Source organism: Quercus robur, chromosome 4 (genome assembly GCF_932294415.1).
Source record: "Quercus robur chromosome 4, dhQueRobu3.1, whole genome shotgun sequence".
Classification (NCBI taxonomy): domain Eukaryota; kingdom Viridiplantae; phylum Streptophyta; class Magnoliopsida; order Fagales; family Fagaceae; genus Quercus; species Quercus robur.
The window spans coordinates 41,374,013-41,392,581 of NC_065537.1; the positions used below are offsets into that span (position 1 = coordinate 41,374,013).

Here is an 18,569-nt window from a genome sequence, read left to right on the forward strand (position 1 = left end):
CCTTGTCTTCTCTAGCTTTCCAGATCTCGCAATTCAACCCGATTGCATCCGCCAATAAATGGCTCCTTCCAATGCTTCCCAACAGCACCAAATTCTTACTTTACACTCAGGATGAGTGTAATAAGTGTTTGGACTATCAACCTCTCAAAGATATGGAGATGAAGAGGTAGGAATTGAGAAAAACCATAAGGAAATATGTCGATGATTGTGGGTATAACAATCTCTAACTCTCAAGTATATTTTCTAGGGTTTTCTCTCTGAAAATCACTTCTTACACTTTGTGGATAATGAGGGTATATATAGTGTGAGTAAAGACTTAGTAAAGCAAAACATAACTTTTTGCCAAACAAAAAATTTCGCGAGTACTTCACGGGATGGCATTTCCCGCGAGACACTCGGGAAAACCTCCAAGCTGACATGACTCTTCATCTTCCAGTCATGTGCTCTACACATGGCTCTTTCGCGGGTAGGCTTCTTGCGAGACATTCGCAAAATCCACTTGTTCATCCTTTTAAGCTTGAGTATTCACACTCTTTCACACTCATCCCTTACAATAAAACCCACATACATACAGGGAAAAATAATTGAAGAAATTACAATCAAATTTGACACGGAATTAAAACTAACACAAAATAGTTATAAATTACAATTTTACAGAAACAAACAAAGCATAATAAAAAAAAATAGACGATAGAAGGTTATTTGCTTATTTCTAATAGTTGAGGGGGAGATTGATTGATTTTATAGTTAAGGGGGATACTATGAATGGCCCCCTTAACTACGCAATGTAAATGAAAGGGCAATGACAAAACATTTTATGATTCATTTGTATACGCAACAATTGGACTTCTTACATTATGGGTGCCATCCGACCACACAAGTGATGCAGATAATCTGTGACTAGTGTGTAATCCTTTCCCAAACACTGTCACAATAAAAGACTTCTTCTCATCTGAAGACTTGAAAGAGAGAGTGCTAGGTTTCACGCTAACATTGATCTCAGAATTTGCAACTACTTTTGCCTCATACTTTGAATCAGCAGGGCCTACATTTGTAACAGATTTGTAACAGTTTTCGGAAAACCAACCGTGAAACTTTTGACTGCCTCCACTTAAGCTTGCATTGACGGGTAATTCAAATCCTTTGGAGATCCTCTAACGTCCTTTGGACAAGTACCAAAAGAACTAATATTCATGCTACAAAGCATTTTGAGGTAGTCATCTTTAGAGGCTTCATACACCAAACCAGGCTCTATTGCTTTCACAGGATTGATACGGCCAACCCCAAAAGCAAATTCACCATCTGCATATTCATCTTGCTTTGTGGGATTCATTGGCCAAGCTGTAAGAACAAGAACATATAGCAAGTTAACTTATCTTAGCAAAAAATGATATAGCAGAAAATGTGGCAAAGTGAATATATCAGTGGTCATCAAGGCAGATTTGATTGCTGAAGGAGACCAATCTGGGTGAAATGTTTTAAGATAAGCAGCTGCACCCGCTACATGTGGACAAGCCATGGAGGTTCCAGACAATATACTATATTTCACAGACCTTTTATCCTCATCAACACCAGAAGGTGAAGCATCGGGGGAATATGCTGCCAAAATATCTACTCCTAGAGCATAGTTGTCAGTATCGTACGATACGCGATACGTATCGTACGATACGTATCGTATCGTGTGTAAAAAGTTCTGTATCGTATCGGCGTATCGTAAGTGCACATGAATCGTACGATACAGTGTGTGTGTATCGTATGAATCGTATCGTACCGTAAAATCGTATGTATCATACGATACATAGACAAATGCTTTAAAATGAGATTTTTTATTAAGACTTGTACTTTTATTTGAATCTTACAAGTTGTTAGATTTGTTTTAAATACAAAATTATTAGGTTACTTAATTTAACTTAATATAATAACATATTCATAAGTTTTTTTTTCCTCTCTTTTTTCTACAAAATTTGGACTACATAGTACACACTTACACTTCACTTTAATATTTACAAATTTATTTTCTATATCATGAATAAGATATTAATTGAAAATATAATTATTTTTATTTTTTTTCACTATTGTTATAAGTCCAAGAAACTAGAATGCCGATGAAGAACAGACAAGAAGAGATAGTAAATGTTAATGACGATGAAGAAAATTTTAATGAAGAAATAAATTTGCAAAATGATAACACATGATGATAGTATTGACTTAGATGAGGTTGATTAGCCAATATGATGAAAATAAATTAATTTTTGGGTCATTTGTTATATATTATCACTTTTGAATTTAAGCAATTTGAATGTGTATGTTATAAACACGTGCTAGTTTGATTTATTTAGTTAGCTTGTTAAATATTATTACATAAGTGATGAATAAATTAGTCATTAGCTAAATATATTCAAAATTTATAATAAATATACCCTTTATATATGTATATCTATAATTTTTTATAAATTTTATTAAATGTTTGTGTATCTTACGATACACGATACGATACGATACACGATACGGAAAAATAAAAAATCGATTCACGATACGATTCACGATTTGACAACTATGTCATGGAGCACTTATGTCTGGCTGCAGTTTTTATCAAATATAGTGTTAGAGAATCCAAAAGTCACAACAAACGAGAGCTAGAGAAAGTGTTAATGTATATTATATTATATTATGGGCTTTAGGCCCAATTACCTTTCTTGTATACCACACTTGTACTTGTACTACACTTTACTTGTACCGCACACTTACGCCTCCTATATAAGGCTCTGATGTATATTCTCTCATTAAGAAATACAATACAATCTTCCAGTATTTCTAACATGGTATCAGAGCCACTGCTCTGACCTTTTCTTAGCAGTCTTGTCTTCATTAGTGTGGCTTTCTTTTTAACAACGCTTCCGCCATCACACTGCCGCTGCAGCCTCTCGCCGTTGAACTTCCGACGTCATCCAGCCGTCGTCCTTGGGTTCCGGACCTGCAGCCGCCGTCGTTAAGGAGTTTCACACTGCACAGACCACTGCTCCGCTGCAATTATTGCTCCGATTACGATTTTGAAGGTACCACTGAGATCGTCCAGCGCCGATCTACACAATCGTGGAAGCCTCGTCGCCATCGGAGACTGCACGCGCCCCCACGCGCCGCTCAAAGTTGCTGCCCCGCCGATCACGCGCCACACGCGCCACCACGCGCCAGCAGCTTCTGGACACGCGCCTTCACGCGCCGTCACGCGCCTCCACGCGCCTCAACAGCCTCGCTGACGTCATCGCTGACGTCAGCCCTAACAGCTTGCTGACGTCACTGCTTGCGTCATCCGCTGACGTCACCTTCTGAATCTGGATTTGACCGTTGACTTCAGTTGACCGTTGACTTTGACTGGCCGTTGACCTTTGACCGTTGACTTTTCCAGGGTTGACTTTTTCTGTCCAGGTTCTCCTTACCCAGTTTTTCGCGTAGATTTCATTTCTGCTGTTTGTTTTTGCATATTGTGTCTCTAAATGGATAAAAAGGATAATTTTGTTCCTCGCCCCATCAATACTGTATTGGAGGGGAATAAAAATTACTTATCTTGGTCTCAAGCTATGCGCAGTTTTCTTAAGGGTCGCATGCTCTGGCATTATTGTACTGGTGCAATGATTATTCCTGTCAAGGGAGCAAGTGAAGAAGATGCTGTTTTTCTTGGTCGCATGATTGAATGGGATAGTCATAACCACATGATCCTCACATGGATTCGGAACACTTCCATTCCCTCTATTTCCAATCTGTTGGGCAGCTTTGATGATGCAAAATCTGCATGGGATATGTTGGCCAAAAGGTACTCCACTACTCATGGATCCATGAAATATCAGTTAGTGGTTGAATTGCATCAACTCAGGCAAGAACCAGGGCAATCCATCAATGACTATTATGATCAGCTTCGCTACATTTGGGACCAAATTGACCTTTCTGATCCAACTTGGGCATGCTCAAAGGATGCTCAGCAATATGCTTCCATCAGAGATGAATTTCGCCTCTATGAATTCCTGATGTCACTTCACAAGGACTTTGAGCCCATTCGAGGTCAGCTTCTAAATCGCAGTCCTGCTCCCTCTCTTGATACTGCTGTGAATGAGCTAGTTAGAGAAGAAGCTCGTCTTGCAACCCTTCAAGCCCAGAATAAGCTCAATGTTTTGGCTATTACTCCATCTACTCCACTCATAGAGCAACCTCAGCAATCAAGTGATTCCTCTGGCTCTCACAATCGTCGCAAGCAGTCCAACAAAAAAGTCTGCAACTATTGCAAGCGTTCTGGCCACACCATTGAGACTTGTTTCCGTCGCAACAAATCTACTGCTGCTGTTGCTAATACTGAGCCTACTCTGCCAATGGCTTCCACCTCAGCTGAGTCCCAGTCTTCTGGATCCACTATCAACCTCTCCCCCACTGAACTACAGGAGATCATAGCTCAGGCTGTTCGTATGGCTGGTAATGCATCTCTTTCCACTGCCCTATCTGTTCTACCCGGTAAGTCTCAAACTTGGCTTTTTGATTCTGCCTGCTGCAATCACATGACACCTCACTCATCCTTATTCTCCAAACTTGACCCTGCACCACATCCTCTAAATATTCATATAGCTGATGGTTCCACCATGCATGGAAATAGTTTAGGTTTTGTTTCAACCTCTAACCTTTCTGTTCCTGGAGTCTTCCATGTACCTGACCTATCCTATAATTTGTGCTCTGTGGGACAATTAGCTGAATTAGGTTATCGCCTTATTTTTGACTATTCTGGGTGTATTGTGCAGGATCCGAGGACGGGACAAGAGCTTGGGACCGGCCCTAGAGTTGGGCGTATGTTTCCCGTGGACAATCTTCATCTTCCACCTGTTGCTCCTGTTTCTGTTGCTGCTGCAGCTGCTGCAGTTTCTTCCTTACCATCTCTTGCACTTTGGCATTCTCGTCTTGGTCATGCATCATCTTCTCGGGTACAACAGTTAGCTTCTAGGGGTCTGTTGGGTTCTGTGTCCAAAGACAATTTTGATTGTACTTCATGTCAGTTAGGAAAACAACCAGCTTTGCCTTTTAATAACAGTGAATCCTTTTCTAATAGTATTTTTGAGTTAATTCATTCTGATGTTTGGGGGCCTTCTTCTGTTGCTAGTATTGGTGGATCCCGATATTTTGTTGTCTTTATTGATGATTATTCTCGTTATAGTTGGATATTTCCTATGAAATCTCGTTCTGAAATTTTACCAATATACAGCAACTTTGCCAAAATGGTTGAAACCCAATTCTCCAAACGTATCAAAACTTTTCGTTCTGATAATGCTCTTGAATATACTCAATATGCTTTTCAAGCTTTGTTACATTCCTATGGCACTGTGCATCATCTAACTTGTCCAGGTACCTCTCAGCAAAATGGTCGAGCCGAAAGAAAACTTCGTCATATTCTTGACACTGTTCGTGCTCTTCTTCTTTCTGCCAAAGTTCCTGCCCCTTTTTGGGGTGAAGCTGCTCTTAATGCTGTTCATGCGATTAATCGCATTCCAAGTGCTGTCATTCATAATCAGACTCCGTATGAGCGTCTCTTTGGGTCACCTCCTGATTATCATCACCTTCGATCCTTTGGATCTGCTTGTTTCGTTCTTCTTCAGCCTCATGAGCACAACAAACTTGAGCCTCGATCTAGACTTTGTTGTTTCCTTGGTTATGGCGAAACTCAAAAGGGGTATAGCTAGGTGTTATGATCCTGTCTCTCATCGTCTTCGTGTTTCTCGTAATGTTGTCTTTTGGGAACACCGATTGTTTGTTGAGCTCTCTCACTTTCGTTCTTCCTTAACTAACTCCTCTGTTTTAGAAATCTTTCCAGACGAGTCTCTTGTTCCTTCTACAAATACTTTTGATCCTTCTTTGGACTTCTCTCCAGATATTTTTGATGCTTCTCCTAGACAGGTTGAAGATGAACAGGTTGATGACGAGCTACCCCACCTTGAGCCTGGGTCCCCTGCTCCTGCTCCGCCTGAAGATCCTCCACAAGACATTCCACATCGCCACTCAACCCGGGTAAGATCCGTTCCTACACATTTACTTGACTATCATTGTTACACTGCCCTTTCTACACTTCACGAGCCTCAAACCTATCGTGAGGCCTCCACTGACCCTTTATGGCAGATTGCAATGAAAGAGGAACTTGATGCATTAACCAAAAACCATACCTGGGATCTGGTCACTCTTCCTCCTGGACAGTCTGTGGTTGGTTGTAAGTGGATCTATAAGATCAAGACTCGCTCTGATGGGTCCATTGAGCGCTACAAGGCTCGGCTTGTTGCAAAAGGTTTTACACAGGAGTATGGGATTGATTATGAAGAGACTTTTGCTCCAGTTGCTCGTATCTCATCTGTTCGTGCCCTCTTAGCTGTTGCTGCTGCTAGTAAATGGGATCTTTTTCAGATGGATGTTAAAAATGCTTTCCTTAATGGGGATTTGAGTGAAGCAGTCTATATGCAACCTCCTCCTGGTCTCTCTGTTGACTCAAACAAGGTTTGTCATCTTCGACGTGCACTTTATGGTCTTAAACAAGCTCCACGAGCTTGGTTTGCCAAGTTCAGCTCCACTATCTTTCGCTTGGGTTACACTGCCAGTCCGTATGATTCTGCCTTATTTCTTCGTCGTACTGATAAAGGCACCATTTTGCTTCTTCTATATGTGGATGATATGATCATAACCGGTGATGACCTCAGTGGCATTCAAGAACTCAAGGATTTTCTCAGTCAGCAATTTGAGATGAAAGATCTTGGACATCTCAGTTATTTCTTGGGTCTTGAAATTACTCATTCCACAGATGGTCTTTATATTACTCAAGCCAAGTATGCTTCTGACCTTTTATCTCGAGCTGGACTCACTGACAGCAAGACTGTTGACACTCCGGTTGAACTTAATGCGCATTTGACACCCTCGGGGGGGAAACCATTGTCTAATCCTTCTCTTTACAGACGATTGGTTGGCAGCCTAGTTTATCTCACAGTTACTCGTCCAGACATCTCCTATGCTGTTCATCAGGTGAGCCAGTATCTGTCTGCTCCACGATCTACTCACTATGCTGCTGTTCTGCGCATTCTTCGATATCTGAAGGGCACTCTCTTCCATGGCCTTTTCTACTCAGCTCAGTCTCCTCTTGTACTTCGTGCATTTTCTGATGCTGATTGGGCAGGGGATCCCACTGATCGCAGGTCCACTACAGGTTATTGCTTTCTCCTTGGTTCTTCTTTGATTTCTTGGCGAAGTAAGAAACAAACTTTTGTGGCCCGCTCTAGTACTGAAGCAGAATATCGTGCCCTTGCTGATACCACATCTGAGCTCCTTTGGCTACGCTGGCTTCTTAAGGATTTGGGTGTGTCCACCTCCTCTGCTACTCCCCTTTATTGTGACAACCAGAGTGCCATTCATATTGCTCACAATGATGTCTTTCATGAACGGACTAAACACATCGAGATTGATTGTCATTTTATCCGTTATCATCTTGTCCATGGTGCTCTTAAGCTCTTCTCCGTCTCCTCCAAAGATCAACTTGCAGATATCTTCACCAAGTCACTTCCTAAGAGACGCACTCGTGATTTAGTTGACAACCTCAAGTTGGTCTCACATCCACCTTGAGTTTGAGGGGGGCTGTTAATGTATATTATATTATATTATGGGCTTTAGGCCCAATTACCTTTCTTGTATACCACACTTGTACTTGTACTACACTTTACTTGTACCGCACACTTACGCCTCCTATATAAGGCTCTGATGTATATTCTCTCATTAAGAAATACAATACAATCTTCCAGTATTTCTAACAGAAAGAAATGGATATATGTTTACTACAAACTTATGATGCCTAACCTTCAAAATGTATCCTACGACGCTGTTTGGTCCGCGTGCAGAGAAGGAAGCAACTACAGGAGCATGTGTATTTTTAGTAGCTTCACTTTTTAGTATACTTCCTTTTGGGTTTCTAAAAAACATGACCTTGAGAGGTTAATTCAGGATCATGTAGCATTTTTTTTTTACCAAAGAAAATTGTATGCCATTAAACAACATATAAAAATTTTAATGAATTCAAACAAAATTTCAAATTTGAAATCTAATTATTCTGCAAAAGTAAAACATCGCAAAATTACAGAGGAAAATAAAAAAATAGAAACCTTACTTTGTAGAACTTAAGCAAGATTGAAGTGCACCATATTGGTGGATTGCTAAAGTTGATGCAGGTAAAGGAAAAATAAGAGCAACATCTTTTCTTTCATCATTTAACATGATTACCCCAAGGGCGCCAGCTCTGTAAGCTTCTTCAAATCCTTGTATATCATCACATACGATAATTTTTCCTTCCACCAAACTGCTATCCAAACAACCTTCAGCATTGGACCTGATATTCAACACGACAAGAAAAATTGTTACCTTTCACTGGTTTAAGAAAACTTGGGGTTGACAACAATTAAAAGAATATAAGTTACCGAGCATCAGAACCATAACAATTGCTTGAGGCATCTTTCCAATATACCAAAGGAAATTTTGTTCCATTCAGTGTGAAAGAATTTACTGCACTTCCCTGAAAACAAAAAATTAAAATTAAAATGTGATACAAATTTTTTCTTAAGTAAAATTATTCTAGTTTCTATGGAATAAATTTAGTATTTAACAACAATATCACAATTTGTAGAAGATGTTCAAGGATGAGATTTTCAGGACACCACTTCATACCAGATAGTATTTAGAGATTAAATAAATCATAATGGCTTTTAGAGCTACAATCAAAACTAGCTGATCCGTAAAGATGCCAATGGGTGGGAATGTCAAATTCGCGCACAATTAGAAAGTAAAGAACATTTTAAGGCAATAATGAGGATCAAATAGATTAAATGTAAAAGATGAAGATACTTACAATGAGTGTCTTTCCATTAGCAAGAACAACCTTACTAATAATTTCACGATCTGTGCTGCTGGCTGCTATGGAGAACAACCATGGTGCAACACTTGATACAGTTGATGCAATAGGGCCATTATTTCCAGTAGATTGAAGGATGAGTATGCCTTTCTCCATTGCATGAAAAGAACTAATAGCAATAGCATTAGATTTAAAAGGTATTGGCTCTCCACTGACTGAAATGGTAATGAAGTCAACCCTATCTGCAATAGCATCATCAAAGGCAGCTAGGATGTCTTGTTCTTTAAACCCAAGTGGATCACAGGCTTTGTATGCTGCAATCCTTGCAGATGGAACCCCTCCTCGTGCAATGCCTTCTGCCAGTCCAAAAAAACTCACACCGTGTACTTTGCTACCAGCTGCTGTTGAGGCAGTATGGGTACCATGATCTTCATCATCCCTTGCGGAAGTACTTTCACCCGAGGAGTAAGCTCGAGCTCCAATAAGTTTACAGCAGAATTTACATTTCATAGTATATTTTTTATAAAAGTAATTTTAAACCCTAAATGTTTTCATTGGAAATACTAGAAAGTTTCAGTCGCATTACAAGGCTCTTAGTATATTGTTTAGATATGTTAGTATTGTTAGTACAAACAGAAATCCAAAAAATTTACAACGATTTTTATCTTTTCTAAGGTGTAAGCTTGAAAAATTTTCAAAAGAAAAATCACAATATAATTCTAGGAGAACGGAAATTACTTGTTGCAAGTAAAGTTACTGCCACCTTCACAGGTACCCTTCCATTTCTTAAGAGGTGGACCAAAACCTTCATCTCTAAAGCTCTCTGACTCAGGCCAAATTCCACTGTCAATAACACCAACTATTACATCACTCTCGACAGTGGGATTTCTTTTTGCAGTTTCAGTTAAACCTACGAAATCCCATGACCTTGTCGTTTGAAGTTGGAGAGTTCTACTTGGAAACACTGATAGGACCTCATTCATGCCTGCACATTATTTTCATTATAATTGGAAATAAGTTATTACAATAATACAACATAACAAAATGCAGTAATTAGTTCAAAGTTATTGTCATAAACATCACTCACGTCACATTTAAAACATAGGCATCAATAAATAAAAATGTGTACATCACACGTGAAATTTGTTCAAAATTAATGTTTTGTAGCTTTCTATGAATGTAGTTGTTTCCTATGTATTTTGAACTTGTGCCCTATATGGTCATTATCTAGCATGCATCTAGGCGTGTGCATGATGGACAAGTGTAAGGGCTGTCATTTATATTTAAACAAGATATCCATGTAATTGGCTGTAGTAGAGAATCAATTGAATAGAGAAGAAGAAGAAAACTACGGCCCCATTCTCTCTCCCTTGTTCCAAAAATACATGCTATCCTCTTAGAAAAAACTAGTAATTGATAGTAAATTCTTACACAAACTTATCAAAATCATTGTTCTCTTCTATTCCAAAGCTAACAAAATTATGGACATTATGTGTATGGAATGTGAAACAATTAACAGTACTATTTTACATATACAAAAATGTATGGAAATTAACTGGAATGAGAGATGCAGATGCAGTATTACTGTATTAATACTATAGAATATAGATAAAAGGTAAAAATTCAATGAAGAGTTATACCTTTCTTCAAGAACTTCTTGAAGAACACTGAGATGGTGAGACACAGGTGAATATCGATCTTCTGGTAGTGAACCCATGTACACAATGTAAACATCCTTCTCATTATCTGTTGCACCACAACAAATGCTGTGGGCAGCGACCGTGAGAATCACAAAGAAACGGTAAAGGGAAATAGTACCAGACATAGCAGGCGTTGTGTGGGATTGCAACACTGAGGAGGTTCTAACTGATATTTATAATATGATTCCAAGATAAATGCCATAGCTGTAGTGTACTTTCCTTACGAATATCAAAGCATTTCTTTGAATGATAATATAGCTCACTAACTAGGGAAAGGGGCGTTTCTCATTTGCTTCCTTTTTAACTTGGCACAAAACTTATCAACTGTCATGGTATATATGTAATGCAGCACTATCGTTTGCATTATTGTTTTGAATTTTAAGGCTGATTCATTTTTATGTGCTTCCATATAATCCCATATGTCATTTTTTTTTCTCTCTCTTTTTTATGGTTAGTACCATATGATTTGTAATTATTATTAGGGAAAATTTCCATAATTGATGTGAAAATATCGACATTTTAACACATAAAAATGGATGTAAAATAACCCATATGAAAAAAGTGATGTGAGAAAATAAAAGCCCTTCTTCACTATATGTTTTATTTATTTATCATACCTATTTTTCATAATTTCAGTTATAATGAAAAACGAGAGATTTGAACTCTAAACATCTACATTAAAAACACTATAATTGTCAATTAAGCTACAAAACTCATGTCATTTATCATACCTACTTAATCTTAATCTTTCATTTATTATTATAAATATAATTAAATTAAGGCAAAATTCTATGTTAATGGTTAAGATTTTGTAGGCATGGAACATTCTATGTTAATAAGGCAGTAGAACCAGCCAAGCAATATAGATCAAAACAATTTAAAGTATAGAACAAACTGAACACTGAAAGTAGTTAATATTGAAAATAAGTAGCAGAACTTACAGTAGTAGTTACAAGATCTCAACAGTTTATCAGTTACAAGGCTCGAATTAGTTCTAGTTACAAGGCTTTGTAGGGAAATAGTGGGAACAGTGGTAATTCTAGAGAGAAGTTCTAAAGGAGAGTAGTAGTAGTCCTAAAGAGAATTCTGGCTCTAGAACTAAACTTAAAACTTGGTTTAATATAAGGGACAACCCCCCCCCCCCCCCTCCCTTAAATAAGCAAAATTTCAAAATGAACAGTAACAGTGAATAGTGAACAGTAAAAAGTGAATAATGATTTTCACTTTTTGACTAAATCTTGAGAAATCAGCAGGAGAGATCTTCAAATGTCCAAAGCTTGCCAAAAGTGAGCTTGGAATGACTAAAAGTATGAAGGATCTCTTTTCCAAAACATCATCATAGTGGTGTGAAACAATAGTGGAAACTTCACAATGGGGTAAACATTGTAGTATTTTGGTCGTTGTGTAGACCAGACAAATAGGGAAATCAGTCTTCTACAAAATCATGACTTTCTTCTTCATCATGTCCAAACCACTCCTGATTGTAGGGGTAGTAAAGGTCTTTTGTAACAGAAGTTTCAGAGGACCGTTCATCTTCTGCATCAATAGCTTCTTTTTCTTTGGATATTATCTTAATCAGGGCATATAAAGCATCAAGGTCCTTGCGAATCTCATCCAAAAGGGAACCCTTTTTTCTAGGCTTAGCAATGGATTTAACAGTTTTAGCAGATGTAGAAGCAGGTGCATCAGCCAGTTCAGTTTTTTACACTAGGGTAGAGATTCTTAATGCTGGAGAAGCACTTGGGGATGAGAATTCTCTGGAAACATTGTTAAAAACTAATTGTGTGTGAGGAAACTTATCCCACCATTTAACATACCAACGGCGAGTGAGAACATCACCTTCCTTATCATATTGCCATTTCAGGATCCAAGGAACCCTGTATTTCTTAATGAAATGGAGCAGAGGAGGGAATTTAGCACCATAGGAATCAACTTTGAGCACATTTTTGAAATATGTAAAAGAATTTATTAATGGTTCTGGGAATATTTCAACAATTGAACCAAACTGGGTCCACCAGTGTATGAACCAGAGGGGGAGATCAAAATTGAAATCCTTATCAAAATTAACAAACCATGAATGAGACATATTTTCATTTTGATGAAGTATGAACCTGAACCAGGCAGTGAGATAATCATGATATGAATATGGAACAGTGGAAGTTGGCATCATTCTTGTGGAGGCAAGGTTAGGACCCCACATTTCTTCGGAAATAATATGATTCAAGAAAACACTATGATAAATAATCTTGGCACTATTAGCTTTGTCTCTTATGGCTTTAATAGTGATGGAATTCTCATGACTCAAAATGTCAGAATAGTATTGCACATCCTTCCGAAAATGTTTAGGGACCCAATGAAATTTTGGGGGAAAATAGCTAGTAGCAAGCCTAAAGGGGTCAGTAATGGAGGCCTTATTTGACTCAATAGAAAACAAGTTTTGAACATATTGTTTTTTAACATACTATGAAGCATTGGAAGCCCTAGGATAAATAGTTTTAACAGGTTGGGAAACACTGGTTAAAGCATAAGGATCATAGGAAGAGGCTAGGACAGAGGAATAGTTAGGCCTAGGGATAGTACCTAAGGGGGTGAATCGGTTAACAATTTCCAGGGAAGAAACAGGTTCTTTTTTAACAGGTGGTTTATCAGTGGTTGGGCTTTTGTCTTTGGATCGCCTACTTGCCATGGTGACACTGCAGAAATTTACGGGTAAGAAAATCAGGGATAACATTTTGAGATCCTTTGATATATTCAATATCAAGATCAAAAACACTTAAAATAGCTTGCCATCTAGCAAAAATATGTTTTGAACCAATATTTTCAACATTTTTTCAATAACATATTTAGCACTTTTGCAATCAATACGTAACAAAAACTTTTGATTTAATAAATCACTTTGAAATTTTGAAATACATAGTACCATAGATAAAATTTCCTTTTTAATAGTACTATAGTTTAATTGTGCATTATTCCAAATTCCAGAATAGAAACAAACAATTTGTTCAAATGACTCTGGAGAAACTCTTTGTTTTAGAATACCCCCATAACCAATGTCAGAAGCATCGGTTTCAACAATTTTGAAAGCATCAACAGTAGGAATACCAAGGCAAGGCAATGTCTTAACATGAGATTTTATTTGTTTACCAAGAGAAGTATGGACATCAGACCAAAGTGGAGGATTATTTTGTAACCGATCAAAAAGGGGTTTACATTGTTTCCTCATATCCTTGTAAAAATCAGCAACGTAATTCAGGGAACCAAGAAATCTCTGGAGCTGAGTTTTATCAGTGATAACATCAGGAAACTTATCAGCAAATTGAATGGCTCTATCTATAGGATGAATTTGTCCTTCAGAGATGTCATAGCCAAGGAAACGGACTTTTGTTTGAAACAATTTGATTTTCTTGGCAGAGACAACTAGACCATTTCTTTTGATGGTATCTAGAAACGAATACAAATGTTTCCAGTGTTCATCAATAAAGCTGGAATAAACAGGAACGTGATCAATATAAACAATGGTGAAATGGCTTGAAGAATTGAAAATATCATTCATAATATTTTGGAACTCACTAGGGGCATTCTTAAGACCAAAAAGCATCACATTCCACTCATAATGACCAAAAGGAGTGGTAAAAGCGATTTTATACCTATCATTTTCACTAATCTGGATCTACCAGAAGAATCCAGATTTCATGTCAAACTTGGAAAATATCACAACCTTACTCAATCCGTGAACCAAATCATTTTTGTTGGGTATGGGATACCTAATCCATTCTAAGACTTTATTCAAAGGCTTGTAATTGATGACTAAGCGAGGGGTTCCTCTCTCAATCTCAACATTTTTTTGAACATAGAAAGCAGCACAAAACCAGGGGGACTTGCTATTCCTAATGAGGTTTTCTGAAGTAAATCATTGATTTCCTTTTTGCAAAACTCAACAATTTCAGCATTCAATTGAACAGGTCGAGCCTTAGTAGGAATGTTTTTTTCATCAAAATCTTTAACATAAGGCAAGTCAACAATATGTTTCCTTCTATGCCAAAAGGCATTAGGAACATCAAAACAAACATCATCAATCAGAATTTTCTGAAAATTATCAATTTTTGATTGCAACAATTTATCAGAAAGTTGTTCAACAATTTTCTTGTATCTAACTTCTTGCTTAAGGAAGTTAAGATATTTAACTTTAGCATGAATCAGATTTAAAGCATCATCATTATCAATTTCAAACTTCAAAGCAAATTTGAATTTTACTTTCTGTCCAAAAGGATCAGTAGTAATTCCATCATGTTCAACAAGAAAAGGATACAAAGCATTTATAAATGGAAATCCAAGAATCTCTTTATCAATCATGTTTTTAACAAGAACAGAAGGATTCTTGAAGCAGACATTACCATGGCAGACATGAGCATTATTCAATTCATATTTAAACTTCATTTGAGTACCATTAGCAGAAACCAATTTTTCAATTGGCTTTTCAAAATATTTTGAAGGGATTAATCCTTCTTGGATACAGTTCATATCCGCACCAGAATCAATCATAGCAATAACAGTGAAATGATAATCATGAGAAACAACAATTTTAACTTTTGTAAACCATTTTGGAGGAAGCACTTTATTAACAAGGTTAAGTAGAGAATTATCAACAAGGTTAAGTAGAGAATTATCAACAATACCTTTATCAGAAAGAAGAGTCTGTTGATTGGATTCATCTCCATCCTTGTGCTCATCTTGTTCATTATCAAATTGTTGTTTATCAAGGTTTTTATCAATTTTTAACAGTAATAATTCTTGTCTAAGATCATTGTTAACACTTTTCATATTTTTAAATTCATTTTTTAACTCAATTATTTCTTGTTTAACAATAGTGATTTCATGTTGAAGATCATTAACAGTTAATTCTTCGAATTTCTTTTTATTAAATCTTTCCAAAGTTTCTTCAAAGCTTATCGTTGATTTTAGTTTTTTACCAGTTTCATCTTTTATCAAATTTCACTTGAACTTGTCCAAATATTCTTTTTGTAATCCAAGGTTTTGAATTTGACTTATCAATTGAATCATCAAACTTTCATTTTCTTCACTTTTGGTGAGAACATTAACAAATTTAATAACATTGTAATAGGAATCTCTACAACCAATTTTAATATTAGGTGAATCAGAAGAATCAATAGCAAATTGATAGCAAGAATCAGATGAGGAAGAAAAATCCTCTTCCAAAGAATCAGACAAATTGTTTGATTCAAGGATTCAGAATAATTCTTCTTGTTATTTATCATCAATATTTAACATGCTAAACTTATTTTTTAACTTACCAGGTTTTTGTTTGCAATCTTTACTATAGTGTCCAAGTTTACCACAGTTAAAGCATTTACCTTTACCTGATCTCTGTTTATCATATTTTTTAGAAACATTTATCTTTTTAGCATAAAAATCATTGGGTTTAACAAAGTTGGTTTTGTATTTTTTATATTTTTTATGGATATAATTTTTGTGACTTTTATCATGTTTTTTACCCTTTTGCCTCGAAGGAGCAATAGGGGGCAGACCATATTATTCACAAAAATTACTCATTTCATATTTAGCTTTTCTTTTATTCTTTAATTGGTGTTTTAACAGTTTTTCATCATTGCACATATTAATTCCAAGTTTTTTAATAGTGTTTAAAATATCACCATAGTTAGATTATCATAATCAATAGAATCATTTTTACCCATTAATTCTTGTTTTACCTTATGAGCAAAGATAGGAGGCAGACCGTCAATAAACTTTTCTTTCCAATAAGGCTTGTAGCAATCTTTCCGGAGCATCACTCTGGAAATGAAAACATCTTGGTACCATCTGTAATCAGACATAGTAGGACATCTCAAATTGTTCAAATAATCAGAAATTTGAGACGAAATATTAGATGGAGTACAAACAAAATGTTTGAGAATAGTATAGATCAAGGTATTGACACCATCAGGAATACCTTTACCAATACTTTCATCAAAAATTGGCAAACCTTCATCATTCTTTTTAACAGCATATTTAATAGATTCTCTGGAATCCTCTGTGAGATATGAATCCCACCATCCACGAAGTGTACAAGAAAAACGAGTAATAAGAAGGTCAACAATTTCAAGGTGATCAAGATTATGGTTATTCACATAAGCAATTCCAACCATAGACATATGACCCATTTTATTAATGATTTCTTGTTCAGACAAACCATCAATATTTCATTCATAAATTTTATCAGTAGAAACAGAAAATTGGGTTTGAAAAGATCTTTCTTCAAATTGCGTATCAGGAGGAGTAGGTTTTGAATACCAATTTTTTGTAAAAGACATGGGTTTGGAATTTCCAACAAATCTTTTAATTTCTGGTAAATCATCATCAAAAACCTTTTAAGCAAAAACAGAAGATAAGGAACCAGAATCTGTATTTTCATTAGAAAAAATTTCTTTTCCCTTTCTTGAAATGGTGCAAGCAGCACTCTTAGAAGTACCTTCAATTTTAACTTTTAAATCAAAAAGCATTTTCTCAACAATGTCAAGAGTTTTGGCCTGAGAGGTTTTGAATACCACTTTTTCTCTTTGACTAGGCAAATCAATCAAAGGTTTCTCAAGTTTTGAAACGGCATTTTTTCATCAATTTTTTCTTCAATACGGTCAAGCTGTTGACCGATAACATGCAAAGATTCATTAGTAAAATTGTTTTGTTCAATAAGACTAATGATGGGGGTTTGATTATCAGCAATTTTGAAAGGGGAGGCCTTCACCTCAGTCTTTTTACAGGTTACCAAGACTGTCTCAAGAGGTGGATGGGTAGACCTAACAATGGTTTTATCTTCTTTAACAAAATTTGATTTCTTTATCACATTCAAATGATTTTTTGAAACTTCATCTTTTGAAACATAATGATTTTCAAGAAAATCAAAAAAAAAAAAAAGTGTTTTTTCAACTGGTTCATCTTTTCTTTCCATTTTCTTGTAACTCAATCTTTTTCAGATTGGGCAAAAGTACTTTGGTAATATTTTCTTTTTTCTCTATTTTTTGCAAGCATGAACTCATTCTATAGGGAAACCATATCAATTTCAAAGCTTTCATTCAAAACATTTAAAACTCTTAATTGACTTTCAAAAACAGGGGTTTCAACAGTTGTTTGAAAATCAAAAAAAGATGGTGACACAGGTTTAACTTCTTCTTCTTCTTCATTAGCAGTTCTGCCATATGGAGAGAAAGATTCTGCTTTAGTAGAGTAAAAAGGAGTGCTAACTTGGGAGTTACCACTTGAAACACCTTTTAGCTTCAAATTAGGTTTTTCAAAACTCTTTTGCAAAAATTCATTAAGATCTTGATCTCTTTTTGAAATACTTTCAGATCCAACAAAGGAATGTCTTCCTTCGTTGATCCTCAAGGGTTGATTGTTCTGAAAACTTATTTTAACAGTACCATCAAGATATTGTTGAATATGAGTGAGATCTAATTCATCAAAAACAAGTTTAGCAAGAGGAGATTCTTGTTCCAACAACCATTCATTGGGAAGTTTAACATCTTGCCATTGAATCATTTTTGGAACTTGAACTTTAGCATCAGGAGTTGAACATTGAATTAACATGGTTTTACCAGCAGGTTCTCTATTGCTCCAAGCACCAGGATTCAATTGAGTACCTAACAATCTGTAATAAATACGGTAAATCAAAGCAAAAGGCTTACTACCTTCTTCCATGTGATAACTAGATGAAGCAATATTCAAAGTTAAAACTTTAACAATATTAGAATCATCCAAAGCAAGAGTAAGATCAGGATAATAGTTAAAATACACAGGACCATCATATAAAGAAGCAGTTATCATACCAAGAATGCTATCTTTAAAGTTCTTAAATCTAGCATCTCTTAAACACATGAGAACAGAAGCATTAATACCCTTCTGGGTGAGTGGTTTAATAGCAACTTGAACAAGACCAATATGCAAATAACTGA

At 36.3% G+C, this 18,569-nt stretch overlaps 2 protein-coding genes and 1 pseudogene across 2 annotated transcripts; 1 reads left to right on the forward strand and 2 right to left on the reverse strand.

The window, feature by feature from the left end:
• Positions 1 to 815: 815 nt before the first annotated feature.
• Positions 816 to 1,619, reverse strand: LOC126721890 (subtilisin-like protease SBT4.2; annotated as a pseudogene).
• A 1,621-nt stretch (positions 1,620 to 3,240) lies between these two features.
• LOC126721797 (uncharacterized) lies at positions 3,241 to 4,991 on the forward strand. Its single transcript, XM_050424856.1, has 2 exons — positions 3,241 to 4,500; positions 4,782 to 4,991. Exons 1-2 carry the CDS (start codon positions 3,495 to 3,497, stop codon positions 4,817 to 4,819), a joined length of 1,044 nt encoding a protein of 347 aa, XP_050280813.1. The 5' UTR covers positions 3,241 to 3,494; the 3' UTR covers positions 4,820 to 4,991.
• A 7,040-nt stretch (positions 4,992 to 12,031) lies between these two features.
• Positions 12,032 to 16,784, reverse strand: LOC126721891 (uncharacterized). The gene is made up of 4 exons (XM_050424970.1): positions 16,607 to 16,784; positions 14,470 to 14,789; positions 13,601 to 14,275; positions 12,032 to 12,244 (listed from the first exon to the last, which is right to left on the reverse strand). The coding sequence occupies exons 1-4, from the start codon at positions 16,782 to 16,784 to the stop codon at positions 12,032 to 12,034; spliced, it is 1,386 nt and encodes a 461-aa protein (XP_050280927.1).
• Positions 16,785 to 18,569: the final 1,785 nt, after the last annotated feature.

What these genes read in the sequence shown, in the direction of transcription:
- LOC126721797 (XM_050424856.1), top strand. Translation starts at nt 3,495, where the DNA reads ATGGATAAAAAGGATAATTTTGTTCCTCGCCCCATCAATACTGTATTG. An exon ending in TGCCCTATCTGTTCTACCCG is followed by an intron (nt 4,501 to 4,781) that starts GTAAGTCTCAAA and finishes TGTATTGTGCAG; the next exon opens with GATCCGAGGACGGGACAAGA.
- LOC126721891 (XM_050424970.1), bottom strand. Translation starts at nt 16,784, where the DNA reads ATGGGTCATATGTCTATGGTTGGAATTGCTTATGTGAATAACCATAAT. An exon ending in TAGCAAGTCCCCCTGGTTTT is followed by an intron (nt 14,276 to 14,469) that starts GTGCTGCTTTCT and finishes TTCTTCTGGTAG; the next exon opens with ATCCAGATTAGTGAAAATGA. An exon ending in CAGAGTCATTTGAACAAATT is followed by an intron (nt 12,245 to 13,600) that starts GTTTGTTTCTAT and finishes TCCATTGCTAAG; the next exon opens with CCTAGAAAAAAGGGTTCCCT.